The 24,037-nt window shown below is 40.6% G+C and overlaps 1 protein-coding gene across 1 annotated transcript in view; it reads right to left on the reverse strand.

The window, feature by feature from the left end:
* grik4 (glutamate receptor, ionotropic, kainate 4) overlaps positions 1-24,037 on the reverse strand; it is a 362,254-nt gene that overhangs the window by 182,194 nt on the left and 156,023 nt on the right. Inside the window, exon 3 of the mRNA XM_086261523.1 lies at positions 515-648. Coding sequence (XP_086117649.1) covers positions 515-596 — 82 coding nt within the window. The 5' untranslated portion in view covers positions 597-648. The remainder of the gene's footprint in view (positions 1-514; positions 649-24,037) is intronic.

A 24,037-nucleotide genomic window follows, 5' to 3' on the forward strand; every position in this document is an offset into this window, starting at 1 on the left:
CTTAAAGCTATACTGTATCACTGTACACAGCATACACAGTAAACAACAGCAAACAGTAAACAGTATATAGTATTAAGTTTGTACCAGCCAGATACTCTTAAACTATAATGTTGTCATGAAAGTCTATGGTGCATTAACTGTTGTGTGGCTGACTGTAAAACAACTATAGATTATAGACTGTAGTTCTGTAGTATCTTACAGACAATTAGGACTGTGTCACATTCACACATTAATTTTGTAGCCTGTTGATACCTCAGGCCATGTGTTACAGACATGTGAGGAAACATGGCTACTTTTCAACATTTGTGATTGAATTCCTCCAGCCAGTTTTATCGAGACTGTGGAGACTGCAAAGATTAGGATATCCAGCTATCTGAGCTGACAGCTCTGAAGCAACAAAATGTCAATTCCCACTCAACAATTAAAAACTTAAATGCACTCATTCACTGATATTTCAAGTAGAATGAAAAGCATGCACTGTATAGAGTGGAAGCCATTATGTTTTGCAATTTACCTATTCGAAAGGAGAGCGGGCCACCAAAGGTGCTTCTCACCCACATGGCTAAGAAGAGCAGAAGCGCCCAGGCTGTGAGCATCTTCTATGACTCCTCATGGGTCCTGCCCCGGGGGTGCCCCTGTCACAGCCACCTGAAGAATATACAAAGAAGAGAACACCATTTATACATCAGCAGGCATCAAGTTGGACACGCACACAAGCCACATCTGTGCAGAATAGTGATAAGCCTTCGGATATACAGTGCCTCATCTCTGTTTTGCTCATGCCATCTCTCATTGCATGCTAGGAATCTATTAGTGTCAGTGCGAGACTGCAGCTAAGTGAATTTTAAGCCTATGGGAGTTTTAATGACTTTGCTGTTTTTTCTGTATTACTTGGCAACAGTCTTTTTAAATTTTTTTTAGGTCTTTGTTGTTTTGTTATATATTTAAACATAAAATCCATTTTTTATCTCCCTGGTATTGAAGCAAAAAGTCACATAAGGTGACTTGAAGCATCCTGAACCAAATTTCTGGGTCTGTATTAAACCCTCTGAGCTGTTTCCATCAGGAGTTATAAAGGACCGAAAATCAAAGGGGATATATTTGACTTCCATTTCCCAGGTGGACAGCAATATGACTCCAAATGAATCATAATGTTGTTCCCTGTTTCCCGCCTGTGTAAATAACTAACTGTTTGCTAAAAAGGTTTGCCATACCAGCGAGTCTGCCCACAAGAGGCACAAAATGGAATTATCGTAGGTAATAGCTAAGAAATAGTTTCATTTTTAATAATTTTAGTATTAAATTTCTACTAATTTTATTCTATTTTATTTGTTTTTCCCATGTGCAGTTAATGTCCCTTAGATGCAACCATTTCCTATATTTTCTTTATATTTTCCCTCACCTAACTGCATGCAGCTCTATCAGACTAAACACTAGAAAATCAACAGATGCCATCATTAATTCTCAACATGATTCACAAATGTAAACCATTAATGCGTTTGACGGTATTTTTAACCCTATTTTACCTCATCACACCTTCTTAAAGTGATTCTCAGATGTTCACTCTTCATCAAGGTCTGACGTTATTCAAGCTGACATTTACGAAGCTTAAAGGAGTGGGTGGTTCTGGTACGCAGCGATAGAGGATGGCGTCTTCTCTTTGACAGTGTTTTATGTTCCAGATCAGAAAGAGACTTTCTGTTTTTTTTAAAGGGGGATCTAGGGTGGGGGGATGGGGGTCAGGGACAAAGTCACTGCAACCACAGTGACTGTTTTCTGTTATAAAGTACACTACAGCTGCGTAAAATACTTTATTTTCAACAAAAAACAAGCAAAGTTTCTTTCGGCTCATCCTACCAAACAGAGTAAGCCAGTTAGGTGCGTGGAGGGCAAAGCATCCAAATGTCAGACAGCATGAAGATGGCAGACAGCAAGGCTATTGCAGCTGGACTGGAAAGAGTAAGGTCCTCTATATTTATGCAGGCACAAAGCCAGTAGAGGTGCAAATGTAGCCACAATATCATTTTCAAAGGGAGGAAGCTGACAGTCCTGCGTTTGCACCTGTGTGATTATTCTGGATGCAGGAAGACACTCTTTGGACTACAGGACGTGCTTATCTAGAGTGTCTCAGCTGGGTAACTGGACCAGAGATGGACAACATTTAAAGAGGGAGATTTGAAGATTGAGTCAGTGTCATGCAAATCTTAGTATCGGTTCATTTCAAAGTTGTTTCATTTAATCTACACACTTTCTCGCAGATTTTAGTGTTTGCTGCTATGTGTAGCATGTTTTTGGTTAATATGCCATTTCTTAGCCAAGGCCAGAAAAGTAGCATGTGAGTATAAAACCAGATAAATAAATGAGTCACAATGCAAGTCTTACCATGGCATGAAACTTTCTTAATGTGTTTGTTTTTTTAATTTGTTTTACAGTACTGTAATTGGGTTAAAGTTGACTGGAATTAGCATTCCAACACGTTCTATTGATGAGCCATCAAGTCTGACAGGCAGGTTAATAAATATTACTTTCACATATGTGTTATGTGATATTTTCACGTGTTACAACCTGACATGGCTTCCAGTGACAGCATGGACAGCATTGCTCAGCAACAATAAAAATATCGCAGGTTTACATACGCCCTCAACACATTCCTTTTCTCATTCTCGTGACGCATTCAGGGTGCAGATGTAACTGAAGTTGCAGTTGTGGTACTTTGGCATTTCTTTAAATGGCAGGTTATTTTAAATTCAGCTTTTAAAATAACGCAACAAGTATCACCAAACACACAACTTGTTTCTGCACAGTTTGTCACACAGTTTGTCTGCTAGTTAAATGTACATTTGCTGTATTTCCCGAGAGAGAAAAAAAAAGTTAATGAATGCCATCTCAGAGATAAAGATGTAAGAGAGAGAGAACAGAGAGGAACGATCAGAGATTATCGACAAAGACAAGGACTCCAGCATGTAATGTCCTAATTCACTTTCAACTTTTTAAATTAGATCTTTAATCTGTGCATGATGTGCTGCTGAATTAGGTTTTTTGTGAAATGTCATGCAAAAGAAACTTAAGTTTACTAATTATGCAGTGGATTTAAAAGTTCCATGAAAATACTGTACTAGGCAGTTTGGTACACTTTAGTGCAGGTTAAGCTGGTCAATATGCAGTACTGTGGTAAAGGTCGCAGTGATGTTCACGGTTTATGTTAGGTTACAACCAGGGTAATAACATCAGTTTACCAAAAAATATACAGATCAGATTCACTCACTGAATTTCACCTCTTACTCTTGCTTTATACAGTCTAGGGTTGGAAACCTGCCCCATAGCTTATGAAACATCTGCTCAAACTCTGAGCATCTCACAGCAGCAGCATCACAGGTCAGCTGATCACAGCCTGAACACAAACTCACAAAATAAGTTTTTGTGTGAATTAATTGAAGTAATTCTTCTCCCCACGGTGCGCTGCTACACCTTAGCATTCCCCACCTGCCAAATCAGGCTTTAATAAGCCCTCACTGTACTGTACATGTTGTTTCTGAACTCACTAACTAGAAGGAAAAGAAAGGTAAAGGAAAGTGAAGCAAAGTCCTTTTAGGAACAGAGCAGACACACAGATGATTATTTTGCAGATGTTTCTGGAAATGTATGGATTAGTGAACAATATAAGCAAAAGGAAAAAAGAATAATTCCCCATTAACTGCACTGGTCATTACATGAGGTTTATCTGGATCTGCATGTAGTGTTCATATTACCAATATAAACCTTAAGCAGCTCACCGCCTAAGATGGCAATAAGACCGTCCCTCTCTGTTCTCGCACTACCTTACTGTTATTGCTCAGGAGCCCAGAGGAACAGCTGGATAGGACTGTCAACACATCAAGATCATTTCACAGACTTTTTCTAGGAAAACTATGCAAATAACAGCTGTCGAAGGTCTTCCCTTGAGGTGTTCAGCAGAGAAGAAAAACAGAAAAACAGCACTGAATGACGCCCATTCCAAAATTAATTGAGTACTGAATATTCCTTGCAGCTTATATCATTATGCACACAGGGGGATTACGGCGCTTTATTGTTCAATTAGACTGACTTTACAGCAGCATGTTTTCAACAATGTAAAATACGTTCATCCAGCTAACACCTGATAACCCAGTGTAGAATGGAGAAGACTGAACAGGAAGTGAAAGATTTTTTTTAACTACCAAGATTCCCGACACAAACAACAGCACTGTGCTAGTTAACAATATAAAGCTTAACTGCTTCTTCCAACAGGGTGCCATTTATTTGACTGCATATGAGAATATCAGAAGTGAGACATTAAATTAAAAACACAATGCTGAGTCCCTTGATACTAAATATGGCCAATCAATGTCAATGATAGCTTAGATATGTTGCAGAAGCCTTCGCAGGCTAAATCACCGCTGAGTAGAGACAAAAGCTTTGGCAGGCTTTAGAGTGAAAGTCAATGCAATCTGTAACACTAATGGCTTTTCAGTGAGATAAGCTCATTCATTTTAGCATTCAACACAAATTCCAATACGTTCGATACAGGGGTAAAATGAAAACTGAGCTGAATGATTGCCCTCATTTTTAACACACCCAAACCTATGATATCAATTTCAGTTCAGCTTCTCTTTTCAGAAACACAAACACAGACTGATATATCTTTACTACCGCAGGGCTTCTGTACTGAAGCCAAAGTGGCTAAATTGCATGCTGGCTCTTTAGGTTGTGCTTGGGATAAAATGACTTTGAAAAAATATAATTCTATTAAGAAAAATATACAGTAAAAAGAACAGGAGCTGAAGCGGTTCAGGAGACACAGGTATATAATGCTCCTTGATACACTCACTGCTCCAAGCATTCTTCTGTTTACTCACCACCAAAAATGGGCAGTAACACGTTACTGTAATCCGATTCCTTTTTTCAAGTAATGAGTAATTAGATTACTCAGCGTGCTTACGAGAACGTAACAGTAATCATTACTGTTACGTTCTCGTAAGCACGCTGCGTTACTAAACCGTGAATTTGTTTATGATAGTGTGTCATGACAATGACGTAGAAGCATGCGACGTCTGTGCCGTGGTAGCAACAGGCTTGTGTAGATCAATAATAGAGGGCGGGAAAAAGTATGACCGTGCAGCGTTTTAAGCTTGGAAGTACTGACATTACTTTGAGTTTGAATCTGTAGAAATCTTCTGGTGTACACTCTCCATTGGAAGAAAACTTGTTTCTACAGTGAAAATTTAACTTCAAATTAGGCAAACCTCCACCTCCACTCCTGCTAAACAGGTGAAAATAGATTTAAGAGCGACGGGACTTAGTGCTGTTGAATCTTTGATTTTATTTCTTTTTTGCTGTTATTTAATCGCATCTATTTGAAATAGGGAGTGTAAACACAAAAAATTATTTTATATGCTGGAATATGCAGAAAATAGGTTTAAAGGTTAAACAAATGTCTTCAAGTCAGACACTGTTGCACATAATTTAATTTTTGCTTGATGCATAAAGTTAAAGACTAAAACTAATAAAACAAATTTTAAAAAGAGACTTTTTCATGTGTTTCAATTTTATATGATGGATTATGCAGAAAAAATAGAATTGGGCTGAAAGGTCTATTGCTTTATTATGTGTTCAGGTTGTGTATCATATTTTTTTAAAAGTAACTAAGTAATTTATTACTTTTGAAAATAAGTAATCAGTAAAGTAACAGGATTACTTTCTTGGAGAAATAATTAGTAACTAATTACTATTTTCAAGTAACTTGACCAACACTGCTCACCACCTTCAAGTCAAATTTTCTTTTTCATTCTTTTCTTTTACTTATTCATTTATTTTTTTGCTTTTTTTTTATCTTACCTTAGGTTTCTTAGGTTAAGGTATTCTGTTAAGACATAAATCTACAACACTGTAGGCTGTTCACATAAGAAAATTTAAAAAATAGACAAAGTAAAAGACTTGAAGCCCAAACACAGGAGAATTAACCTAATGAAGTCACTGAGCACAATAAGTGGTTTGGACAGCAGTACCTTTCACACCAATATATAATCAACTGAAACTTTGTTACCGTAGGTACACCTGTTCAACTGCTTGTTACATAAATATCTAATCAGCCAATCAGATGGTAGAAATTCAATGTAGGCATATACAGTGGGGCAAAAAAGTATTTAGTCAGCCACCGATTGTGCAAGTTCCCCCACCTAAAATGATGACAGAGGTCAGTAATTTGCAACAGAGGTACACTTCAACTGTGAGAGACAGAATGTGGGGAAAAAAATCCATGAATCCACATGGTAGGATTTGTAAAGAATTTATTTGTAAATCAGGGTGGAAAATAAGTATTTGGTCAATAACAAAAATACAACTCAATACTTTGTAACATAACCTTTGTTGGCAATAACAGAGGTCAAACGTTTACTATAGGTCTTTACCAGGTTTGCACACACAGTAGCTGGTATTTTGGCCCATTCCTCCATGCAGATCTTCTCGAGAGCAGTGATGTTTTGGGGCTGTCGCCGAGCAACACGGACTTTCAACTCCCGCCACAGATTTTCTATGGGGTTGAGGTCTGGAGACTGGCTAGGCCACTCCAGGACTTTCAAATGCTTCTTACGGAGCCACTCCTTTGTTGCCCGGGCGGTGTGTTTTGGATCATTGTCATGTTGGAAGACCCAGCCTCGTTTCATCTTCAAAGTTCTCACTGATGGAAGGAGGTTTTGGCTCAAAATCTCACGATACATGGCCCCATTCATTCTGTCCTTAACACGGATCAGTCGTCCTGTCCCCTTGGCAGAAAAACAGCCCCATAGCATGATGTTTCCACCCCCATGCTTCACAGTAGGTATGGTGTTCTTGGGATGCAACTCAGTATTCTTCTTCCTCCAAACACGACGAGTTGACTTTATACCAAAAAGTTCTACTTTGGTTTCATCTGACCACATGACATTCTCCCAATCCTCTGCTGTATCATCCATGTGCTCTCTGGCAAACTTCAGACGGGCCTGGACATGCACTGGCTTCAGCAGCGGAACACGTCTGGCACTGCGGGATTTGATTCCCTGCCGTTGTAGTGTGTTACTGATGGTGACCTTTGTTACTTTGGTCCCAGCTCTCTGCAGGTCATTCACCAGGTCCCCCCGTGTGGTTCTGGGATCTTTGCTCACCGTTCTCATGATCATTTTGACCCCACGGGATGAGATCTTGCGTGGAGCCCCAGATCGTGGGAGATTATCAGTGGTCTTGTATGTCTTCCATTTTCTGATGATTGCTCCCACAGTTGATTTTTTCACACCAAGCTGCTTGCCTATTGTAGATTCACTCTTCCCAGTCTGGTGCAGGGCTACAATACTTTTCCTGGTGTCCTTCGAAAGCTCTTTGGTCTTGGCCATGGCAGAGTTTGGAGTCTGACTGTTTGAGGCTGTGGACAGGTGTCTTTTATACAGATGATGAGTTCAAACAGGTGCCATTCATACAGGTAACGAGTGGGGGACAGAAAAGCTTCTTACAGAAGACGTTACAGGTCTGTGAGAGCCAGAGATTTTCCTTGTTTGAGGTGACCAAATACTTATTTTCCACCCTGATTTACGAATAAATTCTTTACAAATCCTACCATGTGGATTCATGGATTTTTTTTTTCACATTCTGCCTCTCACAGTTGAAGTGTACCTCTGGTGCAAATTACTGACCTCTGTCATCATTTTAAGTGGGGGAACTTGCACAATCGGTGGCTGACTAAATACTTTTTTGCCCCACTGTAGAAATACTCAAGATGACATCCTGAAGTTCAAACTGTACATCAGAATGAGGAAGAAAAGCAATTTAAGTGGCTGAACGTGGCACAGTTGTTGGTGCCAGCTGCTCTGAGAGTTTTAGAAACTGCTCATATACTGGGATTTTCTCCCATCTCTCATCTCTATAGAAAATGTGTCAGTGAAAATACTTTGTTGATGCCAGAGGTCAGCAGACAATGGTCAAACTACTTGAGCTGACAGAAAAGTAACAGTAACTCAAATATCCACTCGTTATAACCGGAGATATTACTTTAGTTTCAGTTAAGAATACTTTAAATGGTGCAGGTGACCTGAGTATTGTTGCCGACCATGTGCATCCCTTCATGACCAGTGCACCCAGTACTCTAATGGATGCTTTCAGCAGGATAACACACCATGTCACAAACCTCAATTCACCTCAAACTGGTTTCTTGAACATTACGAGTTCACTGTGCTAAAAACAGTCATCAGATTTCAATGCAATACAAGGTGTACCCAATAAAGTGAGTGAGTGTAGCTCTTCTTATGCTTCCTGCACCTTAATCTTAAAATGCTCATTATAAGATTCAGAGTGGTCCATGACACAAACTTTAAATATATTTTACAGTCACCTGCAGTAATGGTAATATTTCAGTTATTTACAGTAACATATTTGGTATTCACCTCATGAAAGAATAACAGTAATTCTTCCTGAGGATCAGAATTGAGTACAAGTCCCACTGCAGAGACCAGATTGTAGAGGAATGAAGAGGACAGTGGCACAGATTACTTCAGCTGTCAGTTGGCATAAATAGGTAGACAGACATACAATCATATTGCATAGAGTTGTACCCATTGCATTTTCGGCATAAGCCTCCCGTGAATACTGAATAGGATTGTATAAAATGTCGGCTATTGTAGCTCTCCTTTTGTTTCTTTGCTCACAGCCAGCGCAGGCAAAGAATGTGAGATGAAATCAGAGAAACTGGACCGCTGTGTAATCATAGCTTTTCTGAGCAGGACTTTAAAGGCTCTAAAAGTGAGAGGGTTTCAGATACATACACTATAATAAAGACTGTATACTGTAATTTCTCTGTCTCTGTCTCTCTCTCTCTCTCTCTCTCTCTCTCTCTATATATATATATATATATATATATATATATATATATATATATATATATATACTACAAAAAAGCAAATTGTCACGATCCTGGGTCTTATGACCCAGTGTTTTGAGTTTTAGTTCATTTTGATGTTTATAGTATGTTTAAGCTCATTAGGTTTCCTATGTTCATTTGCTTATTAGTTCCCCCTTGTGTTTTCAACCCCTGTGAAGTCTCCCTTGCCCTTCATGTGTTTCATGTCTGTGAGTCTCATGTTGTCAAGTTCATGTTGTCATGTCTGCGTCTCATTATGTTTCCTGTTTTATTTTGAAGGGGTCCTGTGTTCCTATGTTCAATGTTTTTAGTTTTACTCTCCTCTTGTGACGTCGTTATGTTCATGTGTGTCAGCTGTTTCCCCATGTGTTTCCGTTTCCCTCATTATCCTCCTGTGTGTATTTAGTCCGTGTGTCTTCAGTCATTCTTTGTCAGGTCGTCTGCTCATCCACGTCACAACTTCAGGTATCCATGTCAGTTCACCATGTTTAAGGTTTTTTCATGTTTAGTTTTAGTTCACCGAGTTTAGGTTATTGTTTAGTTTCACCTATGCCCTTTGTTTGTACCTTGTTTCCTAGCCTCAATAAACGGCTTGTTTTTTGTTAAATCCACGTCACGTTCAGTTTTTGGTCTGCGTTTGAGTCCTCTCTTGCAAACACATACAGTCTGCCTCAGCCAGACTGTGACACAAATCTCTCCCTTTAAAGAACTGAAAAAGCACTGTTAAGCATCAGTGTCATACTTGACAAATAGGGTTTGTATTTATACAGGGGAGGAAAACACTCTAAAAGCAATACACCAAATTTTCTTCAATCTAATTCTCAAAGCTCCCCGAGTTTCCTGCTCCCCCCTGTTGAGTGAAAAAGCATGCGTGCAGGTATGCTCCTCGCTATGTTAAATGAAAATTAAAAGAAAAAAAAATGATGGAACCACCAGACAGACTAATTTAGTGGCTGTGTTTTATTACAGTCAGACATCTGGATCAGCAACTGCCATCAATTATAATTAAAAAAATTACAAGTACAAGCCTCAACTTAAACATATTGAGGAGTAGGGGAGAGGTGATGGCTTACTGTCTGACTAGCTGGCACTATCTAAAAACATTGATAATTATATTCTTTACATCTATCGCGAACTCCTATCCTGGAATCAGTGGGCTCGGTTTGACCATTAAGCTAGTCAGACTGTCTGCGCTTTGTGAATTGGGAAGTACAAGGAAGGCTTAGCGACTGCTGGAACAGGTTGGTCTGACAGCTGTTTGACTTGCCTTGTCAGAACAACAGTTTACACAATCCACATATCAAAACTGTCAATCATACATCAAACGCTGTGTTATTCAGTTGCAAATGGACAATTAAAACTGACACTTTAAACCAAAGGCACGTCAGATGCATAATGAGTCTCATATATTAGCATATATTCATGTACTGCTGCAATGGGAATCGCAGAAATGGCACAAAAGCAACTTGTAGATGGGAATAAGTGATGTGTGACCGATGTTCAAGACTGTTTGACTGTCACAAGCTGCGGAAAATTAATATGCATGTGGTACGCATGCTCCTCGGGTGAATATTTGCAGTGAGTTCAAAGAGAATGTCAGTCCACGTGAAACGTGTAGACACGAGTGAAAACAATGCACTCAGAAGATGAGAAGGAGGAGGTATTTGTATATGATAAGTATCAGTCACCGCTCCGCTCTTCAGTTCTCTGAAATGACCTGAGACTCTCTGTTCAAGAATGAACTAGATGTTCACAACCAGCATGTAGCTCACTAACCTCTCCAAGCAGTAAACACACATTTAATGTGACATCAAATCTCAGTGGCCTACCTGTCAGTGGGAATACAAGTAGAATCGCCTCATCCATACTGGTAGCAAGTCAAAGATGACGATACACTAATCTAACATGTCAAAGAAGATGCCTTGACTCTTAAGAAGTCCATTTGAAAACACATATAGTGTTTAGTTAGAAAAATTGAGTACTTGAAATATGGTTGGTGAGTTTTTCCATACAGTTCTGCAGTTTGTAGTTTTGGAAACGTATCAGAAATGAGATTCTCTTTCCCAGAAGGGCAACCTTATATAAAAAAAGAAAGGAGAGAAAGAAAATAGGCTAAGACCACAAGGAAAACACTGAGCACAGCAGTAGCAGCAAAGTTTAAGAGTTTAATAAAGGGGTGTAACACACATAATAAATACTAGATTGAAAGTGTACTGATACTGGTTTAATCTCACATGACTTTGAAAAACACTGCATAGCTTTGCATTGCATTTTCTTCTCGGGGCTTATACACCTTATATAACAATGTGCCTATGAGTACCCCGGTGTCTTCATCTGAGGCACAGGCTTCTATTGTTCTGCCTGTCACTATACTAGATATCTTTGTTACAGCAGCTGAATCAGTCCTGCCATCCTGAAGCTCAGCAGCACCTCCAGTTTACCAGAAGATTGAAAAAAGAATGCTGTAGCTAAGCCCAATATTAAACAATCCCAAAAATCACTCAAGCTACTCAAAATCCTGCAAAAACTTAAGTCTTACTCAGCATGCGTCAAATAAAAACCAGCCGAACACTCCACAATTCACTCAAAGGTACCTCGTTTGCATCGTTCAGACTAGACAAACAGAAGGAGTCCTTTGTGTTCCCGAGAACATATCAGTGTCAATAATTATTCATAGTTGACATCTACACATTCAGACGCGCAGTAATTAACTACATACTCTTACTAACAGGTTTATTGCACCTCGTTTACACCTTATGACTGCACTACGCAAGCTGTTAAACAAAAGCTCACAAACATTTCGTTCACATTCAGTGCGAACTCCAACATGTGGGTAATTTCACAGTGTACAAGTAAACAGCATTGTGTGTCAGTAACAACAGGTTGAAAATGAAACGAAAGGCTTATGGGAGCAAGAAGACATATACAGTTAGACAGAGAGCTATGTTGCAAAGCAAGGTCGATGGCTTCAAGTGACAAAACCACCTTCAAAATACGGGGGAGCAGGAGGCTTAGTCAAAGATGATCTTAAGTCTGCCCGATTCATCAATATTTAATAGCATTTTGATAGCCGGTGTGAAAAAAAATCTCCAGGCATTTTTTGGAATTTAGGAGGGGACTTAGCACTAAATGACTCAATATTATGATGACAGAAGAGTGGAATCATCCCTAAAGGACAGTAATTTTAATTAAATGATGATGTGAGATATTTGTGCTAATTGCAGGTTGTAAAGTCCCAGTTTCAATAATCTCCTCCCCTAACTGAATTTTCAAAATGAGAACTGCCCTCAGGCTAGTAAAACACTACCAGTGTCAGTAGACAAATTACCAAAGCTTTCAACCTACCAGTATTGTCTTTGAACTCGTCCTTATACTGAAGGACCAGTTCATTTATTATTCCAGTCTAAGCATATGTTTTAAAGCTTCTGGCTCAGCCACCTGTCATTATAGTATATATACCATGATTACCCTATTGACCTTGTCTAAGAGGGACTCCATGCTTTTAGAATAGAATAGAATAATCCTTTAATTGTCCCACAAGGGGAAATTTGGTTGTAACATCAGCCAGAAAGACACATATACAAACAAACAGTACACAGGACACAGAACACAGAACAGAAACATACACAATTTTTCTTACATATTTACATTAAGGACAACGGTTACTATAAACAGAGTACTGTACAGTTATTAAATTAAATAAAAATAACTACAGATAAGAGGCAAACCAGGTTGTAGTGCGAATCGGTTATTGCAGTTACAGCGCAGATGTAAACATCTATGTTTGTTGGGAGCAGTCCTGATTGTACAGTCTGACAGCTGCAGGGAGGAAGGACCTGCGGAAACGCTCCTTCATGCATGGAGGATGCAGCAGTCTCTCACTGAAGGAGCTCTGCAGTTCAGCAACATTTACATGCATGGGGTGGGAGACTCTGTCCATCAGAGATGTTATTTTGGCCATCTCTCCCACCACCTGCACTTGGTCCAGGGTACATCCCAGAACAGAGCTGGCCTTCCTAATGAGTTTATCCAACCTCTTCCTCTCAGCTGCCGATAAAGTGTTGATCCAAAATACAACACTGTAAAAAAATGACGGATGACACCACAGAGTCATAGAAGGTCTTTAAAAGCGCTCCCTGTACTCCAAATGACCTCAGCCGCCTCAGCAGGTAGAGTCTGCTCTGGCCCTTCCGGTAAAGGGCGTCAGTATTGTGGCTCCAGTCCAGTTTATTATTCAGGTGAAGACCCAGGTACCTATAAGAGTCCACTATCTCAATGTCCACTCCCTGGATGTTCACCAGTGTCAGTGTGGTGGGTCTGTGTCTCCGGAAGTCCACCACCAACTCCTTGGTCTCTGAGTCGTCCTCACCTGTGATGAGGCCGACTATGGCAGAGTCATCAGAGAACTTCTGTAGGTGGCAGCGTGGGGAGTTGATGGAGAAGTCTGCAGTGTAGCGGGTGAAGAGGAACGGTGCCAGCACAGGTCCCTGTGGGGCCCCCGTACTGCAGACCAGTGTATCAGAGACACAGCCCTGTGTCCTCACATACGTTCTGTGAGGTAATCCAGTATCCACTGGGACATGTGGTGGTCCACTCCCGATAGCTCCAGCTTATCTCTCAGAAGTCATGGCTGGATGGTGTTAAAAGCACTGGAGAAATCAAAGAACATGATCCTCACAGTGCTTCCAGGCTTCTCCAGGTGAGTCAGAGCTCGGTGCAGGAGGTAGATGATGGGGTGCTCCACCCCAATGCCAGGCTGGTAAGCAAACTGTAGCGGATCCAATGAAGACCTCACCAGGGGGCGCAGATGGTTTAGAACCAACCTCTCGAGGGTCTTCATCAGATGCGATGTCAGGGCTACCACCCTGTAGCTGCTGAGGTCCTTGGGATGTGAGGTCTTTGTTCCCAGTACCACACAGGAGGTCTTCCACAGCTGTGGTACTTTCTCCAGTGACAGGCTCAGGTTGAATAGATATCCTAGGATGCCACACAGTTCATCTGCGCAGCATCTCAGGAGCCTGGAGCTGACGCCATCTGGACCTGCAGCCTTCTGCACCTTGATCTTGCGAAGCTCGTTCCTCACTTGAAGTGCTGAGATAGAAAGAGTGGAGTTTGGGGGAGGGGGGTGTATGTTGGAGTCCACAGAAGCCGGGGGTGGGCTTAATGACTGGGAGCTAGGAGGTGTGAAGCTGAGAGGTGTGAAGGACAGGCAGTCCCTGAAGATGAAGGAGATTGCAGCAGGGGGGACGATGCTGTGGGAGGGGTGGGTGGTTGATCAAACCTATTATTATTATTATAAATATTTATTTGGGGTCATCCACCCACCCCAAGTCTCCTGCAGCCGGGGGGGGGGGGGGGGGGGGGGGTTGTCTTGAGATTGTCTTCAGGCTGTTCCAAACCCCTCTGAAGTTGCCCTGTTGTAGCTGTTCTTCCTCTTTCTTCTGTAGTTTTCCTTTCCTTGCCTTATCTTCCACTTCAGCTTCTTCTGGACAACTCTCAGCTCCTGTTTGTTTCCAGATCTAAAGACTCTTCTTCTCCTTGAGGAGAGCCTTAATTTCAGGATTTATCCATGACTTGTTGTTAGAAAAACACCGTACCTTTTTGATGGGTACGGTGTTGTCCACACAGAAGTTCATGTAATCCGTAATGCAGTCTGTGATGCTGTTGAGGTCATCCTCCAGGGGGCTGCAGAGGTTGTCCCACACAGTAGAACGGAAACAGTCCCTCAGGGCCTCTTCACTCTCTGCTGACCATTTCCTTACTGTGCGTTTCACTACTGGTTCTCTGTGTACCAGAGGTTTATACGCAGGCTGGAGATGAACCAGATTCTGATCTGAGCCCCCCAGGGGGAGGGAGAGGTGATGAGCTGTATGCCTCCTTGGTGTTGGCATACAATAAGTCCAATGTTTTATTGTCTCTGGTGTAGCAGGTGACGTACTGGGTGAAGGTGGGGAGAGTGGAGGACAGGGAGATGTGATTAAAGTCCTCAGAGATCAGGAAAAGTGTTAGGATGCCTGGGTCGTTGACCCAGGGTTTTTGAGTTTATTATCTTATTTATAATTTCTAGTCTTTGGGTTTTTGTTAGAGTTATGTCTTATGGTTTGTCTCTGTGTAATCCTTAGTTGCTGTCTCCCCTGTCCGCTATATCCCCGTGTCCAGTCAGTGTCTGTGTCTGCCCTGGTCCCACGTCTCTGTTCCCTCTGTTGTAGTGCCTGCATGTGAGTCTGTCTTTGTTCAGTCTGTGTTATGTGTTTCCTGTTTTACTTTGAAGGTCTCTGTCTTATCTCAGTGTGTTCAGTTTATGCTTCCTTGTCTCGTCAGTTCTGATTTGCCCCAGCTGTGTTTCCCTCCTGTTGTCCATTCCCTGATTGCTCCCTCTATGTATTTAAGCCCTTTGTTGCAGTTTGTCATTGTCGCGATCTACCCTTATTTGGCTGTGTGTTCTGTCTGTGTAAAGTTTACCTTGGAGTCTCAGTTTTGTTACTTTTTGGAGTTCAGCATTAAAGCTATATTTAAGTTCACCTTTGATTTCTGTGAGTCTGCATTTTGGGTCCTTCATATCACCACCCCTGCGTGCACACAGCCTTCACATAACAAAAAGGGTCTGAGGGCGCTGTGTTTGGAGTCTGCTTGTTACAGTGTGCAGGACCTCAAGGGCTGCTGCAGCGTTAGCAGAGGGCGGGACATACACAGCTATCATAATCACGTGTGTAAACTCTGGCGGTAGATAGTACGGTCTCATGCTAACCGCTAGCAGCTCAATGTCCTTACAGCATAGCGTCTCTTTGATAGATAAATGCCCAGAGTTACACCATCTATCGTTCACAAACACAGCCAGACCTCCTCCTCTCTTCTTACCACTCTCCGTTGTTCTGTTGGCCCAGATCAGATGAAAACCATCCATGTTTACGTGTGAGTCCGGAGTTAGCGCAGTTAGCCACGACTCTGTGAAGCACATCAGGCTGCACTCCCTGTAGCGCCTCTGATGTCGGGTAAGAGCCGCCAGTTCTTCTACTTTATTGGGGAGAGATCTCACATTCTCCATAATAATAGATGGAATCGCTGGCCGGTACCTCCTAACTTTACTGCGACACCCGATCCCGGCCCAAGTACCGCGTCTTTTCCTCCTCACCTCGCGGGGGATGTCAGCTTGCTTGGCGCTAGGCAGGGCAGTGGAGGCTCCTAGGGCTAACAGCTGTTCCCTGCTGTAAACAATGGGAGGTCGGACCTCCACGCGCTCTCCGGACAAAGATGTTTTTTACGCCGTAAAAAATGTAATAAAGAACACGATTGTCCATAGAATTCTGAGCTCCATTGTGGGGGACAGCAGTCCACAATAGAAAAACAATAAACACAAAAACAACAAAGAAACATATATTAAAGAGAAAAAAGGACTGTCAGGTCAGAGCTGCTGATACTGGCTGCCAGCTCGGAGCGGCGCCGGACGTGCTATAGAGTCTGTAAGGACAGCCAACCCAAGACAGCTGCAGTCTATGATGTCTTGTCTAGAGCAGAAATGACAAGAAGAGGTCATGTGCCCATTTTGCTTTGTTTGCTTAGTGCTAGCAGACCAAGGAGCAAATGAGAGTGACTAATGGGAGGAAGCGCCTTGAGGCGACTTTTGTTGTGATTTGGCGTTATATAAATAAAATTGAATTGAATTGAATTAAAACAAAGTGCGAATTAATACCTGTGTTAACGGGGGGAAATGTATTGCTGTAAATAAAGCTACTCAACATAAAATCTTCAATTAAACATTGTTGGTAAAGTAACTGCCATAATGTGAAAAGCCTTTGTAGTAAGAGCCTGAGCTTTTGGTTCACCGAGAATTAACATAGTGTAAACTCTGTTAATGTGCTTTAAGCAAAAAGAAAGAAAAAGAAAGCAACAAAAAACAACAATTGAATGCCTTTAGTGTGTGCATTTAAAATAAAATCAATTAATTTTATTGGTATTAACATCTCACAGACTTCTTGTTGCCTTTCCTTGCAAAGTGTAGAGAAGATACATTGGAGAAGCTGTGCTGCTCTTAGTTCCTGACCTACAGTAACAGCTTGTGATGGATAATGTTATGGCTCTTTTGAATAACGCCTCTATCTTCACTGGATCAGTTAGATTTCAGAAAGAGTTAATGACTCAGTGACTTATCAGTTAATATGGCCGAAGTTACTGGAACTCTTCTACTTAAAAATAAATTAAAATAAATAAATTAAGTATTTCAAACTGAGTATCAGAAAATCAATTATTCTCCATTTGATATGAACAGACCAGCGTATTTTTTTCATTTAACGTGTTTTGTTGTCTGTTGAAAATGGGACAAAGCTTGTTGGAGATCTTAATGAAACGTTTATACTTCTCAGGTATTTTGGCTCATGATTCCTGAGCAAACTGCTGAGGAATCAAAGATTCATCTCTTTCTATAGATTTTCAATTTTTTCAAATCAGGACTCAATGTTTTCTTCTCCTCCAGTCCCCGGTGCTTGTATGTGTCTGCATATGTCATGTCTGTTTGGTGATTAACCTTTGGATATCCTGCAATTAAGACAGAGGTCTCTGACATGACACGATCTCTTAATAATCTTTTGCTTCTATTTTGCCTTACACAGATCTAAGTCATCCATGTGCCAGATACAGCACAAAACACCATATAACAACTTAGCCTGCTCAAGCTCTCACAAAAAAATTTTCATAGGATGATTCTCTTTTAAAGACTTTCTTTGAAAGAACGCACACTTGTGGTTGGTTTCAGTGACTTGGCTACATAATTTTGCTTAGTCAATGTGGTACGTACTCGTTAACATTTATTTCACCCTAGTCTGAATTTTGATTTTTTTAGTTTTAAATATGAAGCTCTTCCACGGCCACATGGAGCCACTTTCATTCAGGAAGGCCAGTCCCTATCTGCTTTAAAATACCGTAAACTATATATATTAAATGAATTCCATCCAGGGACAGTTCTTCTTTTGTGTCAAACTTTAGGGAGCTTGGCTAAGGTCCCATTGTACTGAAACTTCCTAAGAATATGAGCATGGAGAGGCTTGGTAAACATATTTTTCCTCATCTCCTCACTGTTCTTTATTTTGTTTTTATATTTAGTCTAGGGTATACACAGTACAATGAGCATCCATTTAAATGGGCTGAATACAATTCTAAGATTGAAGAAAATAATTAAACACAACAGTCTTTAGTCTACTTGAAATTTCACCACTTCTAAGGGTTATCAATAATTTTGTCACGATCATTTCATGAGATCTTTTTTGAGTAGGAAATTAGCTTTTGTGAGAGCTTCACATCCAAATTAATGCAAAGGAGCTTTTAATTTCAACTATTTAAAGGAAGAACAGAATATTGCTTCAAGTAGATGTTAACTACACTAACTTGATATTAATGTTCATTTTTTGTGAAGTTCTTGGTCTAATAACACATCCAGACTATACTGGGGCTATTAGAGTATGTAAAACATGTGGCATTTTGAATAGTTGATTCAGTCTTTTGTATTGATCCATCAATTCATTTCCTTAACTGCTTAACTTAAAGTCGTGGGGGCTGGGTGCTAACCCAGCTGTTAGAGGACAAGCGCCCGGGTATCACCAATCCATGGCAGGAATACAGAGAACCATACATTTGTATATATCGACACCTACTGCTAATTTACAGTTACAATCCTCTGGAGTAGACCTATGCAGAGACATCGAGGATATGCAGACTCCACAAATGCTCTTGCTTTAAAGCCACCACTGTTGAGCTCTATGCTTTTGAGGATTCATTATTTCATTACATGATCCATATCTGGTAAGAAAGCATTTGCTGATTTTTCTCTGGTGAGCTATGTGTGCCATGCTCATATTTATCTATGTATATATATATTTATACATACAGAAGCTTACTAAATTTTGAAAAGAAAATGTGTAAAAGCCGTTCTTGTCGACAAAATAACGCTTATTTTACTACTGCGTTTGAGTCAGTGTCAAACTCAAATACACAGTGGGCCAAAATTCAAAACTGGAACAAAGTCGCGGGCTAACATTAATATTTATTGAAAAAAATTCTTCCTCCAGATATAAGAATGAATCTTTTCTTATGGACTCAAACAAGTTTTGCTGAAAATATGAATATGGAACAAGCAAAGCTTAATACTAAACAATATGTATATTAGCTGTATTATACCAGTAGGCCAGCTCTAATAGTAATTTGGTACGGCTTTGTGGGCCAAATGTAATTAGGCTGCAGCCCAAATTTGGCCCGCGGGCCAGAGTTTGACATCTATGCTGTAGAAGCATGAAAAAGTATCAAAGGTTAAAAAGCACAGACAGTGGCTGAAGTGGACACTTTCTATTGTTATTAACAGCGTTTCATTCCAGCTCTTCCCCATTGCTGACCGATAGACCAACAACAAAGCAAGCAAGAGTAGCTATTAGAGTGACTATATGTGACCTTGCCCCTTGGCGACAGCGTACAGCTTCACCATAGAAACAATGGTGTGCAAAGTTGCTGCACTAACGCAAATCTATGAAGAAGCAGTAAGATTCCTGCATGGGTCCTGATCCTGACATTACAGGATCAACACAGTCGGTCTGGGATTAAATGGGGAGACAGAACTAGCTGTGTTAAGTTTTCAAGATGCTTTGAACAACTTCCCTGCCAAGTCCCCCCCAAAACACAAAAAAACATGTTTTCCACTAAGAAACTTTTTTTTTCTTCTTCTTTTTTACTACACTTACGAAATTACATCGACTTTTAGTTCATTCTTCTAACATCCCATAATGCCAATGTTTCCACATTTAAAACTGATCGGTCTCTATTAAATGAAACTTAACTGCATCATCTGCATTCAAGTTTTCAATAAAACAAAAGAGTACAATCCACAATCAGCCACAATAAGTTCTTATTATGAAATCTACAATTGTCTCTGATTGGTTCTTTGAATTTCGTGGAGGTGCCCAGTGGAACTGCATGGGCAGGCGTACCTCACAAGTGGCCTTTGAAGAGGTAGAAATCAGTGGTATTTCATGAAGCATAAGAGGAGAAATGAAAGTAAGAGAGAAGGAGAGGAAAAGGGCAGGGGCGGAATCACAGATAAATGGATGTGGACCAAACGCTCAACTGATCTCTTCTCAAGTATCTTCTACTCCCAACGTGCTGCAATACTGCAATCTCTCTCTTACCTAAAGTTGGAGGAGTGTGCATGCTGTCTGTGTGTACACAAAAAGGTCAAAATGTGTATATTTGACCCTGATCTTTGTGTGTATTGTGTATGATGCCCCTCATAGTCTGTATTAAATGACTTAGAGCCCCAGAATACTCTAGGGGGATATACACTCTCAATCATACTGTACAACGCTGCAACACCAAGGGCAACACAAAGGGAGGCGGAAAGAGAAGCAGAAACACAAGTCATATGCAGTGTAGCCTGAAAATCTGTTCCTTGGCACACTGAGGTAACTATGGCTCCCAGTTGGCAAAATAAATTGGAGGGAAGCAAACTTGACTTCAAAATCAATGTCCCCCCAAATCCTAACAGCCTGTCAGTAATGGTTAAACAGCTGTAAGGGTCAAACTGCAAATATTGTTTACTGCATAGGTATTTTATGTCCCTGTTTAGTTTTAGAGCATAGTGTGGTGCACATGGTCCCCTAATGGGAATAAATTCACAGAAGACATGAAACATGAAGAGCGAATGTGTGGAGAAGCAACATGCTGTAGGTGTAATAATGAGTAGTCAATGGCTGCGGCTACCCACTGTTGCAGGTTTGACTTCTTACATTTAAGCACTAAAGAAGAACACTTTGTTCCTGTTATCTTGCTTTGCTTTTAGTTGGTAAAGTCATGTGTCTATAGTGCATGTGACAGAAGCATAGTGAAACATAGCAACAACTGCTGTACAGCTCTTTAATTTATACTGTTTATTTATAAAAGAGTGAGAATTATAAGGCACACGATGTACTTTATTACTTTATTTTGAATTTTGCCTTCAGGAACAGCTTTTGTCTTCTTAATCTCACTATACTTTTGATGTGATGACATTTTAAGAAGGCTGACTGAACCTGACCTTGATGTGGTATAATATTCAGATTACAACAAATACTCAGAGTACTTACGGTCAATCCAGAGGCAAATGTTGGAGTTGTTATCTCAAAGAATTTTGAATTAACAGCATGAAAGTATGGATCCATCCTACCATCAGTTCAAGCTGGCAGTGGTGTGATGGTGTAGGGCAGTGGTCCCCAACTCCCGCGGTACCGGGCTGCGAGAGTTAAGGCTCGGGTGTGATATATATGGTTTTCAGGGTTTTTATTGGTTTTTATCATTATTTTTTATCATTTACTCGGTTTCTCTGGGTCTTTTCCCGTGTGTTATGAATAAATCTTCTTTATTTTGGTACCGGTACTGGTTTTATTTTGTTGTATTTATCTGCAACACCTTAAAGGCTGGTCCATGAAAATATTGTTGGACATAAACCGGTCCGTGGTGCAAAAAAGGATAGGGACCGCTGGTGTAGGGGGTATTTTTTTGGTACCCTTTGTGACCCTTAATACCAACTGAGCATCGCTTCAATGCCACAGCCTACCTGAGTATTGTTGCTGACAATAGCACGACATGTCACAAAGCTCAAATCATCTCAAACTGATTTCTTGAACATGACAATGGGGGCCTCAAAGGGCCTCCACAGTCACCAGATCTCAATCCAAGAGCACCTTCGGGATGTAGAATGGGATCATGGATCCCACATCATGGATGCTCTGACAAAAAATCTGCAGCTACTGCGAGATGCACCTTGTTGAATCTGCGACGTGAAGAATTGAGGCTGTTCTCAAGTCTAAAGAGAGTCAAAGTGGCCAATGAGAGTAGACTGTACATATGGTTGCCTGGAAACAAACCCATCACTTACACTTAAAGATAATTGCCCATTTCACAAATCTCTGAATCCAATTTTCACACATCTTTTTTTCTTAATGAAAGTTGTGGCCTGAATTTGTGATCTGCGCCTCTGGCTGTTTCATTATTTCTTTGGGATATTAGTCAATTCTGTCATCTGTTTTGTCTTCCGTGATGTCTTCTGTTTGCAGCTTGTCCTAACTGTATCACAACTAATCATGCTTTTTTTTTTTTTTAGTTCATGCAGAGTGGAAAAGCTTGGAGAGCATTGTTATTTAAGTATTTAATAGCATGTATGTGCAATTCCTCTGAATAACAGATCAAAAAACTAAATTCACAATTCAGATTAACCATATAAATAATTAAATATGTCCTGATCTGTCACTCCTGCACAGCTATTGCTAAATTAAAAGCAACTCATTCACTACATGAATTGAAGATGGAGGCAAATTGAAACGTGTCCATTGATGCCATCAGTATGTAATTATATTCGCAGACAGGAGTCTCAAATACAGTCTACATGCACCATGCATATATGTGTGTTATTGTCTTGTGCCTGTGTTTGTGTAGTTAAACTGCTGCAGTACGCTTTCATCCCCATTATGACTAAGCAGTCAATCTGTCTCTTCTTCTCTGTCAATCTCTCGCTCCCTGCCTGTCCTGAAAGGCCCCAAGGCCGCCTCTGCTCTTCCTCTAATGATGTACAACCCAGACCTCCTTCTAATGCCACCGTTATAGGCATAACGAGTTGTTGGGTTGTTTTCTTTGCTAAGTAAAGACACAGACACAAAACACCCAGTGCTCTTACTCTGGCACTTTCCTGTGACATGCGACATCAAAATTACACCCATTAATGATGGCTGACAGGGAACCCTGTTTGCACTCCAGCAAGGGCTGGCTAAAACACTGCTCACTTTTGCTACATATTTACCATTTAGCTTGTTTTGCAGTATTAGTATTTGATATATGTAAATGAGCATAGAGATGAAAAAATGCATACAATTCGTTTGATAACTCTTGTATGAAACCAGATATGGCTGGCAGTCACCACCAGTGTAGGAGTGCTTATAAAACAGAATGATTTTGAATATAGACTTTGTTGTCCGTTAATTAATTAAAAGGGTTTAAACCGAGATGCCAGTGGGGGGTCAAATATCTTAAGTAATTAACTAAAGCCTGTTTGTCTTGGCACTTGCACCTACAACTAATTGCTCTGTAGCTGTAGCTAAAACTGCAATGACACGAGTCAGTGGCAGATTGCCTGTTTCTTCTTATAAGATACTGCCACACTAACGTCTCCTGAGAATTCAAGTTGCAATTTAGAACATGCTAGTGGAGAGTTACTAGCAAAAGTTCAGCTTTTGGATTCAAAGGTGTGATCAGAGGTTTGTGTACACTCATCAGGGTCATGAATGTCGTGGTAATTGTGGGTTTTTGATTTCTTCAAACTGTTCTTTTTCCACGGTGGAATAATTGTGCACCATACATCCTTCTAGTTCATAGTGGGCTCGAGCCTCGGTGGTTCCTGGGTTGTTCCTAAACATCCTAACTGCTTTCCTCTCATCTAAGGATGGCAGTTTAAGTCTTCTTCCAGACCTCGGCAAAGTGGTGACACGTCCAAATCACTTATGCTTACATATAATTGACTGAAATCATAATCTTGGAATCTGCAGTTGTTTAGAAACTTGTGTAAATCTATAATTGTAAAAAGAACAAAAATCATCGCAACATGTATGCCAGCTTCTTATTAGTTCAACTGATCCATTTAGAGAACTTTTCCACCAATGAAAGGCAAACCTTAACTCGTAGAGTTCATGTGCTGGCAATGGAGCGCAGCACCTGCAATGAATATAGTGGCTATACAGTGGCTGCTGCAGCCAGTTCAGCGTAATGTCTCTTAATGGCTGACATTCAGAATTTAGACATGTTTTCTCACAATACACCATATGTTACATGGATCTTGCCATAATAGTCCGGTTTAATTCCCACCATTAAATTGAACCCACTCAGCACACCACCCATCACTGAGATTAATGAAAGATGGAAACCAACCCAAGCAATAAACAGAGTGCATCTGCACACAGTTCTTGGATGTACTGCATCTATGGTGTGTAGGTATCATATTAAGCAGCCATGCTAGTCATCCATCATAGAAGCCTGGCTGGAAAACAATCACAGATTCAACCTGCCTCTGTGGCAGTGCACAGCCGGTGAGAGAAATGGCTTGTACCTGGAGGGTGGTGGATAATGGAGGTGAACATC

The sequence above is a fragment of the Aulonocara sp. 'chitande type north' Nkhata Bay genome, linkage group LG14 (genome assembly GCF_057382095.1).
Source record: "Aulonocara sp. 'chitande type north' Nkhata Bay isolate Kocher_YH1m ecotype deep benthic linkage group LG14, A_spYH_male_GT1.1, whole genome shotgun sequence".
In the NCBI taxonomy this organism is placed as follows: Eukaryota; Metazoa; Chordata; class Actinopteri; order Cichliformes; family Cichlidae; genus Aulonocara; species Aulonocara sp. 'chitande type north' Nkhata Bay.